The sequence below is a fragment of the Ornithorhynchus anatinus genome, chromosome 10, assembly GCF_004115215.2.
Source record: "Ornithorhynchus anatinus isolate Pmale09 chromosome 10, mOrnAna1.pri.v4, whole genome shotgun sequence".
Taxonomy (NCBI): Eukaryota; Metazoa; Chordata; class Mammalia; order Monotremata; family Ornithorhynchidae; genus Ornithorhynchus; species Ornithorhynchus anatinus.
This window is the reverse complement of record NC_041737.1, coordinates 13,292,133-13,308,370: the sequence shown is the minus strand read 5'-3', so window position 1 is coordinate 13,308,370 and position 16,238 is coordinate 13,292,133. Positions and strand designations below refer to the sequence as shown.

The 16,238-nt window shown below is 42.3% G+C and overlaps 2 protein-coding genes across 2 annotated transcripts in view; one reads left to right on the top strand and one right to left on the bottom strand.

The window, feature by feature from the left end:
* Positions 1 to 16,238, bottom strand: part of UBAC2 (UBA domain containing 2) — a 195,028-nt gene that overhangs the window by 149,696 nt on the left and 29,094 nt on the right. The gene's annotated exons all lie outside the window — the stretch shown is intronic.
* Positions 4,983 to 14,266, top strand: GPR18 (G protein-coupled receptor 18). The gene is made up of 2 exons (XM_001506280.4): positions 4,983 to 5,151; positions 13,077 to 14,266. Exon 2 carries the CDS (start codon positions 13,105 to 13,107, stop codon positions 14,092 to 14,094), a length of 990 nt encoding a protein of 329 aa, XP_001506330.1. The 5' UTR covers positions 4,983 to 5,151; positions 13,077 to 13,104; the 3' UTR covers positions 14,095 to 14,266.

Here is a 16,238-nt window from a genome sequence, read left to right as displayed (position 1 = left end):
ACCCTTATGTACATATCCGTAATTTTATTTATATTACTGTCTTTCTCCTCTAAATTGTAAGGTCATTGTGGTCAGGGAATATGGCTATTCTCCTGCTATATCGTACTGTCCCAAGCGCTTAGTACAGAGCTCTGCACCCAGTACATATGCATCCACTCAATAAATGCGATTGACTGACACTGAATCTTTTGGTTATGGTACACCATGAAGGTAAAGATGAACTTGGGGTGGGGCACTGAGTGGAAAAGTGAAGCAGCACGGCCTAGTGGAAAGAGTATGGGCCTGGGAGTAAGAGGTCATGGGTTCTAATCCTGGCTCTGCCATGTAATAATAATAATAATAATAATAATAATGACATTTGTTAAGCGCTTACTATGTGCACAGCACTGTTCTAAGCGCTGGGGGGGGGGATACAAGGTGATCAGGTTGTCCCACGTGGAGCTCACAGTCTTAATCCCCATTTTACAAATGAGGGAACTGAGGCACAGAGAAGCACACACAGCTGACAAGCGGCGGAGCCGGGATTAGAACCCATGCCCTCTGACTCCCAAGCCCGGGCTCTTTCCACTGAGCCATGCTGCTTCCCTAATGTCTGCTGTGAGACTTTGGGCCAGTTCTCCATGCTTCAGTTACCTCAACTGTAAAATGGGGATCAAGACTGTAAACCCCATGAGGGACATGGACTGTGTCCAACCTGATTACCTTGTATCTATCCCAGTGCTTAGAAAGTGCTTGGCGCATAGAAAGCATTTAACAAATACCACAAGTATTATGATTATTATAAGGCTTTCAGAGGCAAAATTTGGTGAGAAAAATGAGGGTAGGGGATAGGAAAAAGGGGAGGAGAAGAAAAAGGAAGGGGAGAAGGAAAAGGTGAAAGGGGTGAGGGAAAGAGGGAAATGATAAGAGGGAAAAACTGAGAGGAAGGTAAGCGCTGTAAGAGATATAAAGAAATATCTCTTATTGGTACTGAAATCAATTCCTTAGTGCAGGTTCAACGCTCATTTTGCTCCAGACAGGGAGACCACCACCGCTTCCAGTCTCCCAAGGGCTTCTTTCACCCTCTGTACCTAGTAGGCATAAATCCTCAACAAATTCAAACATAACTGCCTGTGGTGGGGTGGGCGTGTGCCTTCCCATCACCCACTGGTACTGCAGCTGCCCCACCACTGCCTCTTCCTTAGTCATTTGGAGAGCAGACCTCATTTGTGACTAGAGAAGCAGCATGGCCTAGTGGATAGAGCACAGGCCTGGGAGTCAGAAGGGCTTAGGTTTGTCACCCTGGCTCCGCCACCTGTCTGCCCTATGACCATGGGCAAATCATTTCACTTCTCTGTGCCTCATTTCCCTCAGCTGCAAAATGGGGATTAAGACTGTGAGCCCAATGTGGGACGGGGACTGTCCTACCCGATTTGCTTGTATCCACCCCAGCGCTTAGAACAGTGCCTGGCACGGCATAAGCACTTAACAAATGCCACAATTATTTAGATTATTATTATTACCCCCGAGACGGGCGCATGGGAAAGAACCGCCCGTCTTTCCTGCCACCCACGGGGGCTGCGGTCAGCGCATACACTGTGGGGGCTGCGGTCAGTGCATACACTGTGAGGGCTGTTAAGGCTCCCTCCCCTGTCCCAGCCCACCAACCAAGGCGGCACTTAGGCCCTCTGCCCGGTGAACGGTGAAACATATCCAAAACAGAACTCACCTTCCCACTCAAACCCTGTCCTCCCCCTGATTTTCCCATCACTGTAGACAGCACCATCTCCCTGTCTCACAAGCCTGTAACCTGAGTGTTAACCTCAACTCATCTCTCTCATTCAACCCACATATTCAATCTGTCACCAAATTCTGTCAGTTCCACTTCACAACACCGCCAAAATCTTCCCTTTCCTCTCCATCCAAACTGCTACCTTGTTAATCCAAGCATTCATCCTATCCTGCCTTGACTACTCTATCAGTCTCCTTGCTAACCTCCCTGCCTCCTGTCTTTCATTCAATAGTATTTATTGAGCGCTTACTATGTGCAGAGCACTGTACTAAGCACTTGGAATGTACAAATCCCCACTCCAGGCCAAAATTCACTCTGCTGCCCATATCACTTTCCTACAAAACCAGTCCATGTTCCCCCACTCCTCATGAACCTCCCGTGGTTGTCCATCCACCTCCACACATCAAACATAAACTCGTCCCTATTGGCATTAAAGCATTCGATCACCTTACCCCTAGCTAATTCACCTCACTACTCTCCTACTACAATCCAGACCATACCACACACTTCGCTCCTCTAATGCCAACCTACTCGCTGTACCTCCATCTCATCTATCTTGCCAACTTCACGCCCACTTTCTGCCTCTGGCCTGGAATGCCCTCCCTCCTCACATCCGACAGACCATCACACTTAACACCTTCAGAGCCTTATTAAAAGCACATCTCCAACAGAATTTGATTAGGGAAGTGTCATTTCTCTAGAGAATCAAAATGCACCTCCATCACCTTCTAAAATCTCAGGGGGAAAAACCGCAGACTGAAGTAAAATGCAAATACACAAAGAAAATTATCTGGAATAAGTATATGGGATTTAAAATTGGAATCCAGGCAGAGAAATATTTTGTTGGTCCTCTTCTCCCACTCCCTTCCGTGTCACCCCTGCATTTGGGTTTGTACCCTTTACTCATCCCTCCCTCAGCCCCTCAGAAATTATTTACACATCCATAATTTATTTATAGTAATCTCTGTCTCCCCCTTTAGACTGTAAGCTCTTTGTGGGCAGGGACCGTGTTTACCAACTCTGTTATACTGTACTCTCCCAAATGCTTAGGACAGTGCTCTACACAAAGTAAGCACTCAATAAATACCACTGACTAACTTATTAATGGAACTGCATGGAGAGGGCGGAGATGGGGGGGGGGGGGGCAGTGGGTGGCGCATCGGAGGGATGGGTTGGAGGAGACTGTTTCCCACTGGAGAAGGGGACAGATCCCACTCTGCACATAGTAAGCACTCAATAAACACCACTGATTGATTGATCACCCCAAAATGCATGAGGCGAGGAACCAGTTGCTTTGGCTAGCCCTGAAACAGTGAGGATGATGGGAATCTCACAGGTCGACCACATTTGCCAACAGGGCAAAGTGGGCAGACAGTTGATGGCATTTACTGACCACTTACTCTGTGCAGAGCACTGTACTAAGTGCTTGGGAGGGTACAATCTACTAATATAAACAGACACATTCCCTGCCCACATCGAGCTCGCAGTCAAGCCTTCTCAACTCCACCGCTGGTTCTTTTGGCTCCATTGGAAAGGCCTAGCTAACTCCAGAGACCACTCCTGTCCAAAATGCTGTCAGGGTGAAAAGCCAATGTCATCACTGCCATTATTCTAAGGCCACGATGGGTGGACTATCACTTCCACCCCCCACGGGTGGCAGTTGTCCGAAGACAGGTATTTTAATCTGCTTTTAAAGGTCAAAGACATTTGGTATCGCCTACTTATATAAAGCTTCCTATTTAAAAGTGCTGCTGTGAAACCAGCTGACCTACAATGCTTCCACCTTAGCTCCTGCTAAGAAGTCTCAACTGCTGCTGATTTGTTGTGAAAGAGACTGTAAGTTCGTTGTGCGCAGGGAACAAGTCTACCAACTCCGCTATACTGTGCTCTCCCAAGCTCTGCATAAAGTAAATGCTCAATAATACCACTGATTGAGTTAAAAAGAGAGAGAGAGACTAGAAATTAGACCTGTCGCTAATAAAATGTCCACCACTAAAACAAGAAAGAGGTGTGCGATTAAGAAAATATGAATGTTAACTGAATTGCCAGTAGAGTGCTTAGTATGGTACTTGGCACATAAACATAAATATGCCTGGCATATAGTGAGCACTTAACAAATACCATTAAAAAAATTTTAAGTGTAAATAAAAGGAAAAGCAAATGAAAACCAGTGGTTCCCATTTTAAAGAAAACAAAAACATCTTGGGCACAAAAGTGAGTGAAGACTTTCATTTTGAGTCCAGACTTCCCTTCCCACCAATCTCCTCTCCCCTTTCTGTATATCATGTATGGAGCATGTATTGTACAAGGAGTATAGAGTATGTATTGTAAAGAATTCCTCCTCAAACTGTTTCCAGCACTTGTTTAGATCTTTCAGGGAAGACAGTTGGTTTTTTCCTTAAAATGAAAAAACATCCACAGGACAGGGACCATCTCTCTGCCCTTAGTCCTCCAGGATGTAGGTCCGAAAGAAAAAGTAAGAATAGAGGGGAGGGGAAATTCAGCAGATGCAAAGTGGAGAAAGAAGGAAGTTGTTCAAGGGTGGTTTTCAATGCTTATGCAACAAAGCCAATCAAGGAATAAAATAAGAAGAGGGCATACAAATTTCATGTGTGTTTCCTAAAAATATTTGCATTTGGTTTTCTGTTTTTATTTATAAAGGAAAGCAAAGTAAGAGTTAATTTTGGATCTCTAACAAAATATTTCCCTATTTTGATTCCAACTGTAAATCTCACAGAATAAACTCCAGATAACTTTCTTTTTTGGTATTGGCATTATACTTTGACCAGCTTGCTGTTTTTCCCCTGAGATTTTAGGAAGTGATGCAGGTACACTTTGATTTTCTAGAAAAACTATATTTCACTAATCAAATTATCAGCTATAGTATAGTCCCTTTTCTTGAGGCATTAAGTTGTATATTTAAAGAGGTTTATCTTTTACTTTTCAGAGAATACATTCACTCAAATTTTATTTCACTTTTCATGCTTAGTACTTTAATTTGGCTACTAACCACCAATTAACTAGGTGGGTCTGGGTTACGTACGAAATTTACAATAGAAGCGATGAAAACCACATCCAGAATATAGTCGTGAATACAAGGAACCTTATTTCAAAGAACATTTCCGGAGAGAGGGTGGAAATGCAAGTGACAACTAAGCCAAATAAGACGTACAACGCTGCACCTCGTGCATGAGAAACCTTTTTTTTTTTTAACTAGGGAGAGAAACCAGAAGTAGACATGGTAATCATTTCCTCACTTTAACACTGAAGGAGTGAAGAGCTGTTTTAGCACCGGCTAAAACAAAGAGTCGGAGAATGGAACAGAGCTGGATATACTGCCAAAATGTACGTCCCTGGATTAATTTCTGAAAGGAGAGAAGGTAAGGTATATTTGACCAACTCACTACAGTTTTTAATAAGAATCAACAAAATGAGTAACTTGAAAATTGCTGGAGATTGCCGTGCCATTCTACCGTCTTTGGTGTATCTATTTTAAGGATCTAAAATGCATCTACATAAGTTAGTTTTATATGTAAACTTTAATCACTAACTTAAGCTTCCACCTCTTGAAGAGATGTTGACGACAACTCCAAATGAAGATGAAAAAGTACGAAAAATTGGGTTGTAAAATTGAGATGGGTAGGGAAAACTTTTATTCCTAGCTACATATAATCAGCTAAAAGAAAAATGTTCATAACACCAAAAGTAAGGAAGTATTCTGAATTATTTAATTGATGGACCTTAGTTGCTTTACTTCACAGTCCTTACTGAACTGAACTGAAGCAGTGTGGCCTAATGGAGAAGTAGCGGCCTGATAGTCGAGAGATATAGTCTTCAAATCGCAGCTCTGCCACTTGCCTGCTGTATGACCATGAACAAATCAGACAACTTCTCTGTGTCTCACTTGTAAAAGCTGTAAAATGGTGATTAAACACCTGCTCTCTATACCCAGACTGTCAGGCCCATGTACGACAGCGACTGTATTGGACCTGATTATCTTGTCTCTACCCAGCGCTTAGTACAGTGGTTGGCACAGAGGAAGCACTTAAATGTCAGTATTATCATTATTATTCCTATTATTATCTGCAACTCACAAAATACAGGAAACAGGAACCTTACAAATCACAATTTGAGTTGATGTGAAATAAAGTCCATTTCAATATTAAACATTTTTGTTACCCATTAGGAATTTATTTAAAGTGTCAATACTTTTTGAAAAGCCTATAGATTTAGCTATGCCCTGTACTCTGCATATGTTAACAAACGGTGTGAAATATATCTAGTGGCTGGAGAAGCCAGAATATTTTTTTTAAAGTGATTTACTTATTAGCCCATAGGACAGAATTGAAGCTAATCCTCAAGACAATCAGACCAGTGCCAAAGGTCAGGTAGAACCTGAGGTAGATTATTTCTTTCCAAGTTTCCCACTAAGCTTCTTTATGCTCAAGCATTGTGCTATTTTGCCAGCCATAATTCTACACAATGGTCTAAGTTCTCAGAAACTGCTCAACGTTAGTGACCCCACTTTGCAGAAGTTGGTGGAATTTTCACTTTTATTAACCTTCTAACCTTATTCATGCTGACCTCAGAGGTTCATGATTTTATTAAACTCAGAAAATATTTACTACCTAAATGGTAACTGTTTCACTGAAATAGCCATACCTAGAATTACATCTACCAAAAGAAAAGAAAAAAACACTGAGCTCCACGCCACAATCAATATCCCTGATCTCTTCCTGCCCCAAAGCAATCCTGGTTTTCTTGCTCATCCCACAAATTCTGAAAGCTATTGCAGATTTTTCTACACTGTGTGAATGAGTTGGGCAATGGTAAATTAAGGTCAGGTGGTAGGTCTGCCCACAGTGAAGTTTTAGAGGGGGCGGGGGGCTGGAAACGGGGGTGGAGTGGGAGCTCTTGCTCCCTTGGATTTCCATCTGTGAGGGTAAAGTGTGGGAGTGAAGCTATCTTTTGCCTTTAAAGCCTTTGGTCTGGACGCCCACTCTCTCGCTCTCATCAGATCTCGACCAAGGTGTGAGGGCTTTGAAACAGGGCTAAAAAGACCTACAGTTGGATCTTTCTGAGCCATTAGATCTTCAAAGTCTGCCTGTCTCTCCCAAGCCATCCTCCTTGTTCACTTCTTCAAGCTGTATCCCTTTTTTCATTCTGTCCTTTCTCCTGTTCACTCAACTACAAGATGGTAGCTCCACATCTGTATGCACTATTCTTTTCTTGATTGAAAAACAATATGTCACAGAGATGTCTTCTGCTAGATGGCAGAGCACTGCAATTTAAGGTAGGAGACTTGGTTTGTATTTCCTGTTCTCTCCTCGACTGTGTCACCTTGGAAAAGTGATTCCCCCCTCTGTGCCTCCAGCTGTACAACAGAGATCAAAACACCTCCCCATCTCTAGCTCGAGGACTGGGTTTGAAGTATGTGGTCCACTGGAAAGAACACAGGCCTGGCAAACAGAGGACCTGGGTTCTAATCCCGGCTCAATCATTTGCCTCCTGGGTGACCCCGAACAAAGCCACTTTACTTCTCTGTGCCTCCGGTTTCCTCTTCTGTAAAATGGGAATTCACTACCTCTTCATTCTCCTATTTAGACTGTGGGCCCTATGTGGGACAGGGATTATGTCCCACCTAATTAATTTATAACCACAGTTCTTGACACACAGTAAGCACTTAAATTCTATAATTATTATTATTATACTGTACGATAGTGATAAGTTTGGACAATCTAATTTTATCTACCAGTACTTTACCACTGATCTTAGAATGCTAGCACAGGATGATGGCACAGCTAAACATCTGCATATCTTTCTTCTCTTGGAGAAGAACTGCAGTTTAGGAAGACATTTTCTTTACCGCATGATTTCAGAAGGATGCCCTCTCTTGTTCCATTTTTAAGTCACATGCTCTTGATGTTGCAGCATGGATGATAAACATTTGGGGCTATGGGCTGTTTTGATTGATAGACAGCATTTTCTGGTTCTTAATGACCAATCCTTTAGATTTCACATATCCCTCAATCAAAACTGTAAACGCTGCCCACATATGGCCAGGATTCTGCTAGTTTTGATAGAGGGACTTTTATATTGGTTGCTTCTCATCAGTGGTGATTTCTCTGGGCTTACTTGTAGTACAGGTCCAATCTCACAGTGATTCCAAAATACCAAATGTACAGTTTTTCCTCAGAATACAAATCATTTTAAGTATCATAAATATCTTAAAATTGTTCAGTTTTTTAAAATGGTATTTAAGTGCTTACTAGGTGCCAGGTGCTACACTAAGCACCAGAATAGATATAAGCTCATCATGGAAGAGTCTGTGTTCCACATGGGGCTCATAATTTTAATCCACATTTTACAGATGAAGTAACTGAAGCAAAGAGAAGTGACTTGCCCATGGTCATACAGCAGAGAACTGGCGGAGCTGGGATTACAACCCAGGTCCTTCTGACTTCTAGACCCAAGCTCTAATTGGAGAACTGGAACTGGGGAATAGGTGCTCTGTGTCTGCCTTTAATACTAACAATAATAATAATGACGATGATGAGAATGCTTATGGTATTTGTTAGGTGCTTACTATGTGTCAAGCACTGTTCTAAGCACTGGAGTAGATACAAGCTTATCAGGAAGGACAAAAGTCCCTGTTCCACATGGGGTTCACAGTCTTAAACCCCATTTTCCAGATGAAGTAACTGAGGCACAGAGAAGTGAATAGATTTGCCCACGGTCACACAATAGACAAAGGAACCGGGATTAGAACCCAGGTCCTTCTGACTCCCAGGCCTGTGCTCTGTCCATAAGACTGTGCTTGTTTTGCAGGTGAACTCCACTGGGATTGAAGAATCCCAGCCAAAGAAACAATTACATAACCAAAAATCCACTTCTCACGGGGCAAAGCCAAGGTTTCGGCCTGGTCTCTCACTGATGAGTAATTCTTATAACATGATCTATTTGCCATTCTCTTGTTTTTAGGTAGAGCAAAGGGTCACATTTATATCATTAAGTTACAAAACCTATCTAGTTTTCATTTGGAGAGGGGAGGCAGAGGGCAGGGAGTAGGAAAGGTTAAACCAGAGCTGGTCATTGTCCAGGGAAAATAATAGCCAATAACTTTAGGAACATTAGGAACAACTGTGAAGAGATGAAGTGAAACAAGGGTTCATTGCTCAAAATCACTAACCTCATAAGCTTTGGAGCAGCCCTTGTTAACATTAAGTTCATTAAGGGCAGGGAAGTGTCTGCTAATTCTGTTGTATTATACTCTCCAAAGCACTTAGTACAGTGTTCTGCACATAGCAAGTGCTGAATTAACACCAATGATTGACTGATTAATCTGACAACCTCTCATTTTCCTTCCTAAGTCCCCCCCTTTCTGTACCGCCTGAGCATTTGGGTCTGTTCCCTTTGAGCACTTTGATACTCTCCCAACCCCCGGCACTTAAATGCTATCTTAATACTCTGCTGCTTTCCCTGTATCTTGCTTGCAGGGATCATGTCAACCAATTCTGCTGTATTGTATTCATTCATTCCCATTCAATCGTGTTTACTGAGCACATATTGTGTGCAGAGTACTATACTAAGCGCTTGGGAGAGTACACTGTAACGATAAACAGACACAGTTCCTGTCCATAACTGGCTTACAGTCTAGAGGGGGAGACAGACATTAATATAAATTATAGATATGTACATAAGTGCTGAGGGGCTGGGAGGGGTGATGAATAAAAAGAGCAAGTCAGGGTGATGCAAAAGGGAGTGGGAAAAGAGAAAAGGAGGGCTTAGTCAGGGAAGGCCTCATGGAGGAGATATGGCTTCAATAAGGTTTGAAGGCGGGGAGAGTAATTTTTTGTCGGATTTGAGGCGGGAGGGTATTCCAGGCCAGAGGCAGGAAGTGGACAAGGGTTCAGGGATTAGAACCCAGGTCCTTCTGACTCTGGATCTTCCATTTGTCTGTTATGGGACTGTGGACAAGTCCCTTCACTTCTCTGGGCCTCGGTTACCTCAACTGGAAAATGGGGATTAAGACTGTGAGTCCCATGTGGGGCAGGGACTTTGTCCCTCCTGATTAGCTTGCATCTACCCCAGTGCTTGGAAGAGTGCTTGACACATAGTAAGCGCCTAACCAATACCATCATCATCATTACAGATAGATGAGACCAAAGTCCAGTGAGGAGGAAACAAAAATTTGAGCTAGATCTTTCCCATCAGAAACCCCCTAGCTAGGGTGGGCACTGACTATATTTGTCAAAAACCAGACACGACTTTGCTGGCCCAGTAGTAACAGGCATTACGCAGATCATTCAGCACAAAGAAATAAAGTCAGATGAAACCACTCTTGGAAGTCGACATTACCTAATGTGTTTTCAGGGTCCTTTCACTCCCACTCTCCTTCCCCTCGCTTCAGAGCCCCTGCATTCCCCTTTCAGGTTACTACAAACAGGGAAGCTGCCTCTGTCCCAGGGGAGTCGGTGACAGGAGCCGAGTGAGCGAGTGACTGTGTTTTTAAAATTTCAATTGTAAAGATTCCTGGTAAGTTATCCATAGTGGTCAGGGGACGAACCTGCTGGAAACCTGATTAGTGTAAAATGGGATGAGGGGCTACCTTCCTCATAACTGTGGTGGCCTATAACTCCTCTAGCTGCCATCTTCCTCAAAACTGTGGTGGCCTGTAACTCCCCTAACCGTAGGCCTGGTGCAAGTCTTAGCAGAGATTCTTATGAGGTCATCAAGACCTTCATTTCAAAACTGTAAGGGAACTCTTCTTTAGCACCCTCCATTTCCCTTCCTCAGTGAGCAGAGAAGCCTTGTATCCTTTCGCCAAGTAAAAGGTTCCTGTCTGCTAGGTTTTGGAGGGGAAACTGATTTATAACAGACCTCTCAACACTGTGGGAGTCAAGGGGTGATTTTGAAAAGAACAGTCTATGGAAAATTCATTTTTAATCTCCCATATCTATGAAGGACAAATCTAACTTTAAAAAACAATCAATCAGTGGTATTTATTGAATACTCTGCCCAGAGCACTGTACTAATTTTTGTGTTTCCTTTATTTGCAAGTCTATTTTCATTTACACAGAATTAAAATAACCCAGAGTAATCAATCATCCTTGCTGCTTAATTTCACAACATTGGAGGGTGGACAAATTTCTACTGAAAAGCCATCATCCAGGTTGTAACCATCTTAACCGGTTCGTCACATGCTAGCAGTAATCCTTTAGGAACATGGAAGTTGATGAAACATAATGACGATTTACTGAAAGTTATATATTTAGCATATATTAAGTGCTCAAAATATATTTTTCAACTGAGTGGGAAAAGCTTTCATTCAAAATGATAAATCAATAATATTTGAGAGCTTACTGTGTGCAAAACACTGTATAAATAAGCTTGAAAGAGCACAGTACAACTCAAGACTGTTAGCCCACTGTTGGGTAAGGATTGTCTCTATTTATTGCCAAACTGTACTTTCCAAGCGCTTTGTACAGAGCTCTGCACACAGTAAGCGCTCAATAAATATAATTGAATGAATTAGCAGACATGATCCCTATCTCAAGGAGATTACAATCTAGTGGGGGGAGACAGGCACTAAAATAAATCACAGACAGGAGGAAGTACTAAGAGTACAGAGATAAGAATATAAATACCTCAGGGGTTGCTTGGGTGGCACACAAGTGCTGAGAGGCACAAGGGGAAGAGGAGGATAAACAGGATGGGGAAATGGGAGATTAATCAGAGAAGACCTCTGGGAGGATATATGATCTCCAAAGGTCTTTGAAGATGGGGAGAGAAGTAAGGTATGGACTAGAGAAGGAAAAGACTGAAGACAGGAAGGTCAACAAGAAAGCCAATGTGACACATATATGGTATGATAAATAGGATATGACAAATGTCTGGACCAGCAGAGTGGTAGCAGAAGTGAAGAGGAAAGGGCATATTCTAGAAATGTTGTGGAGGGACTGACAGGATTTGGGGACAAAGAGTGGGAGGAGCCAAATATAATGCCATGGAAACAGCCCAGAGAGCCAGGGAGGATAGTGGTGTCATCAACTGTGAGAAGAAAGTTAAATAGAGGAGAGGATTTAGAAGGAAAGATAAGTTCAGCTTTGGATACTTTGAGCTTTCAGTATCGGCAGGACATCCCTTTTTTTATGTATTTGTTTAAGCACTTAGTATGTGCCAGACACTGTACTAAGCGCTGGGGTAGATACAAGATAATCAGGTTGGGCAAAGTCCATGTCCCACATGGGGCACGCAGTCTTAATCTCCATTTTACAGATGAGGCAAGTGAAGCCCAGAGAAGTTAAGTGACTTGCCCAGTGTCCCACAGCAGACAAGAGGCAAAGCCAGGATTAAAACCCAGGTCCTCTCACTCCCGGTCTGTGCTTTTCCCACTAGGCCATGCTACATATAAAAAGGCAAGAAAAAATGCAAGTCTTCAGGGGAGGAGAGAAGTCAGACATGGGTAGATCTGGGAGATAACTGAGCAGAGGTGGTAATTGAAGTCTTGGGAACATAACTAACTCCCAAGGTAATTAGTGTACACTGAGAAGAGAAGGAGACCTAGAACTGAGCGTTTGGGACAGTTACCGTTTAGGAAGTGAGAGGCAGGGCAAGATCACGCAAAGGAGACTGACACCTGTTCCTCTTTAGCGGAGCGGTTAGTATCCCCACCTGTCATGAGCGAAATTGGGTTTTGTTTTCCCAAAAAGGAGGCAAATTTTTGGAGAAGTACTGTGACTTAGTGAACACAGCATGGGCCAAGAAGTCAGAGGGCTTGGGTTCTAAACCCATCTCTGCTACTTGTCTGTTATATGAGGTTGCGCAAATCACCTAACTTCTCTGGACCTCAGTAACCTCAACTGTAAAATGGGGATAAAGACTGTGAGCCCCATGTGCGACATGGACTGTATCTAACCTGATTACCTTATATCTACCTCAGTGCTTAGTATGATGCCTGGCTCATAGTAAAGTGCTTAATACTATCAAAAAAAAAGCATGGGCCTGTGAGTCAAAGGACCTGGGTTCTAATCCCAGCTCCACCACTTGCCTGCTGTGTGACCTTGGGCAAGTCACTTCACTTCTCTGTGCCTCAGTTCCCTCATCTGTAAAATGAGGATTAAGACTGTGAGCCCCATGTAGGACAACCTGACTACTTTGTATCTACCCCAGCAGCTTAGAACAGTGCTTGGCACATAGTAAGCACTTAACAAATACCATTATTAATATTATATTCCAAATAAGAGATTCTTTAGAGATATTTCAGATGAATCTCATTTCTCATACTATCCTTAATGTTTTTCAGTTTCTAGCTATGTTTTTTGAAGAAGAAGATGGCCAGCCAGTGCAATCAAAGTCAGTCTATGTTTCCTGACAACTTACATCCAGAGGAATACAAAATTGCAGCACTGATTTTTTACAGCTGCATCTTCACAATCGGATTGTTCGTTAACATCACCGCCTTATGGGTCTTCAGCTGCACGACGAAGAAGAGGACGACCGTAACCGTGTATATGATGAACGTGGCAATGCTTGACTTGGTTTTTATCCTGTGCTTACCCTTTCGCATGGTCTACTATGGGAAGGGAAACTGGCCTTTTGGAGATGTTTTCTGTCGGATTATTGGAGCCCTCACCATTTTCTATCCAAGCATTGCCCTCTGGCTTCTTGCTTTCATCAGTGCAGATAGGTACATGGCCATCGTGCAGCCCAAGCACGCGAAAGAGCTAAAGAACATAAGCAAAGCTGTGCTCGCCTGTGTCGGAATCTGGATAATGACCTTGGCAAGCACAACTCCATTACTCTTTTTATACGACGATCCGGACAAAAATCCGTGCACCTGTCTGAAAATGCTTGATATCATCCACTTAAAGAGGATTAACACGCTCAACTTCACTCGGCTCATTTTTTTTTTCCTGCTTCCTCTGTTTATCATGATCGGATGCTACTCCACCATCATCCACAGCCTCATCCATGGCAGGAATTCTAAGCTGAAACCAAAGGCCAAGGAAAAATCCATACGGATCATCATTACTTTGATCGTGCAAGTTCTTGTCTGCTTTGTGCCCTTCCATATCTGTTTTGCTTTCCTAATGCTGCATGGCGGAGAGAACAGATTCGATCCATGGGGAGCCTTTACCACGTTTCTCATGAACCTCAGCACGTGCTTAGATGTTATCCTGTATTACATTGTTTCTAAACAATTTCAAGCTAGAGTAATCAGTGTCATGCTCTACCGTAATTATCTCCGAAGCGTGCGCAGGAAGAGTTTTCGTTCAGCCAGTTTACGGTCCCTGAGCAACATCAATAGTGAAATGATTTAAGAGCCCACAAACTTTTTTTTATCGAATTTAAAAACTGAAGCCTGAAATATGTACCACCGAGAAGTGTATAAAATCCACCGCGTTGTAAGATTACCTCAATGAGGAAAAAACACTTTCAAAATAAGACTTATGTTCATCTTACAATAAAGCCACGTCTTCCTAGTGATTTCAATTACTATGTTCTATTCATTCCTTTCCAGTGTTCTGGCACGTGTGGAGAAGAACCAAAGATAGGAGATGCCATTTCTACCACCTGACGTTTCCATTGATTAATTTTTTTCTATGCAATCTTAATTTCTAAGGGTCCACCTTGAATCCACTTTCCCTTCCCATACTAAAGCTTGGGAATGCCGGTCTGGGAGGCTGGAATGATTTTTCAAGCTCTGGCCTGGGTGAGCTGGAGAGTTGTATTCTGAGCAATGAGTCCTTTGCTTCACATTTGTTTCCTGGTCTTTGGCTCATTCTTATGGGCCCTCTCTCCCAGATTCCCTTGGTTCAACGATGTCCATCCAATATCCAACCCTCAATTTCTGCCCTATAAATACACCATGACATATATATATATATATATATAAACAACACACATGGGGGGGGGGGTTGTGTGTGTGTGTGTGTGTGTGTGTGTGTGTATATATATATACATATAGGTTTACTCCTTCTGCCTCAGTGATGAAACATAGCAGGGTGCCTGTCTAGAAATTAATGAGATCTCCTCTCTGTAAAGGGAAGCCCAAGATAATATTTTCAAATACTGAAAAGTCAGAAAGGAAAATCCCCTATACTACAAAAAGACACTTCTCTCACTACAAAGCAACCAAATTAGGCTTATGGATGCCCTGAAAATACTTTTAAAGAAATACAAGTTCCTCTGGACGAGAGAGAAGTAGATATTTTTTTCCAAGAATAAAATACAACCACATCTGTTTTTATGGTATAAGCTGCTTACACCATATAGTATACAATACAGTAACATTTCTAGAACTACTGGAAAAGGATCAAGTTATTAAATTTGCCCCTAAAAAAACTGCTTTCCCACACACAAAAAAAAACCCCAAAAGATTTTAGATATTGCAGCTATGTTGTTTAATTTTAATCTGCAATTCTGAATTCAGCCTTGGAACAAAAATTCACAAACCTCTGGACTGTGTCCAATCTGATTAGCTTGTCTCTATCCCAGCACCTAGTACAGTGCCTGGCACATAGTAAGCACTCAACAGATACCATAAAAGAATTTTTAAAAAACTAAGAAATACAATTTAAAATAATTGAAGCATTCACTTATTTCATAAACATTCCTATATTTACTATCTCTCTCTCTTTCCGCTCTCTTGCCACTTGCCCCTTTGCGATGCGATCCCATTATATCATATGCATGTGAGTAAACAATGGTTGGATTACTGTACTGTATTATCTAAAATGGGAAAATTTAACGGAATACAACAGTGCTCATAACAGAGCCTAGCCGGTGATGCCTCTGTACTGACCAACTGCCTTTGAGCCATTAAGGATCTTTTCCTTCTTATTTTTCATGAAAACAGAAGATACTTGGGACTTCAAGGATAATTCTAATTCCAGAACTGGAATCTGATGGACTCAACTGAATAAACTATGTGTTCCATTTCCTTTGCAGTTTCAGTTTCCCCTGAAGTACTGGACAAGGTCACACATTTTTAATCAGTGGACATTCTAACCTCAAGGTCGGCTACACGTCAGCATAGCGTGAGATGTAACCAATGATCTCGGCCTACCTGCAAACAAATCAGGCACACCAGGGGTGGACAATGACTTGGACTTGAAAGCCACTTAGCCGGTTTTAGTAAACCAGTTGGCAAGACACACAGAGTATTTGAATCCAAGACTTACAATCAAATGATTATGGATTTTATTGTGTACGGAATCTTTCACGTAGCATTCACACACTTTAACACACTTAAAACCTTGCCAACAAACTGGATGTGGACACTGTGTTGTGCCTGAGGCTATTATGTACCATTTACTTTCTAGGACGTAATTGTGGCCGAATGGCATGTAATCAATCGGTGGTATTTATCAAGGGCTTACTGTGTGTAGAGCACTGTACTAACTGCTTGGTACAATGCAGAGTCGGTAGATATACTGATATACTGGAACAGGAATTTTGCAGT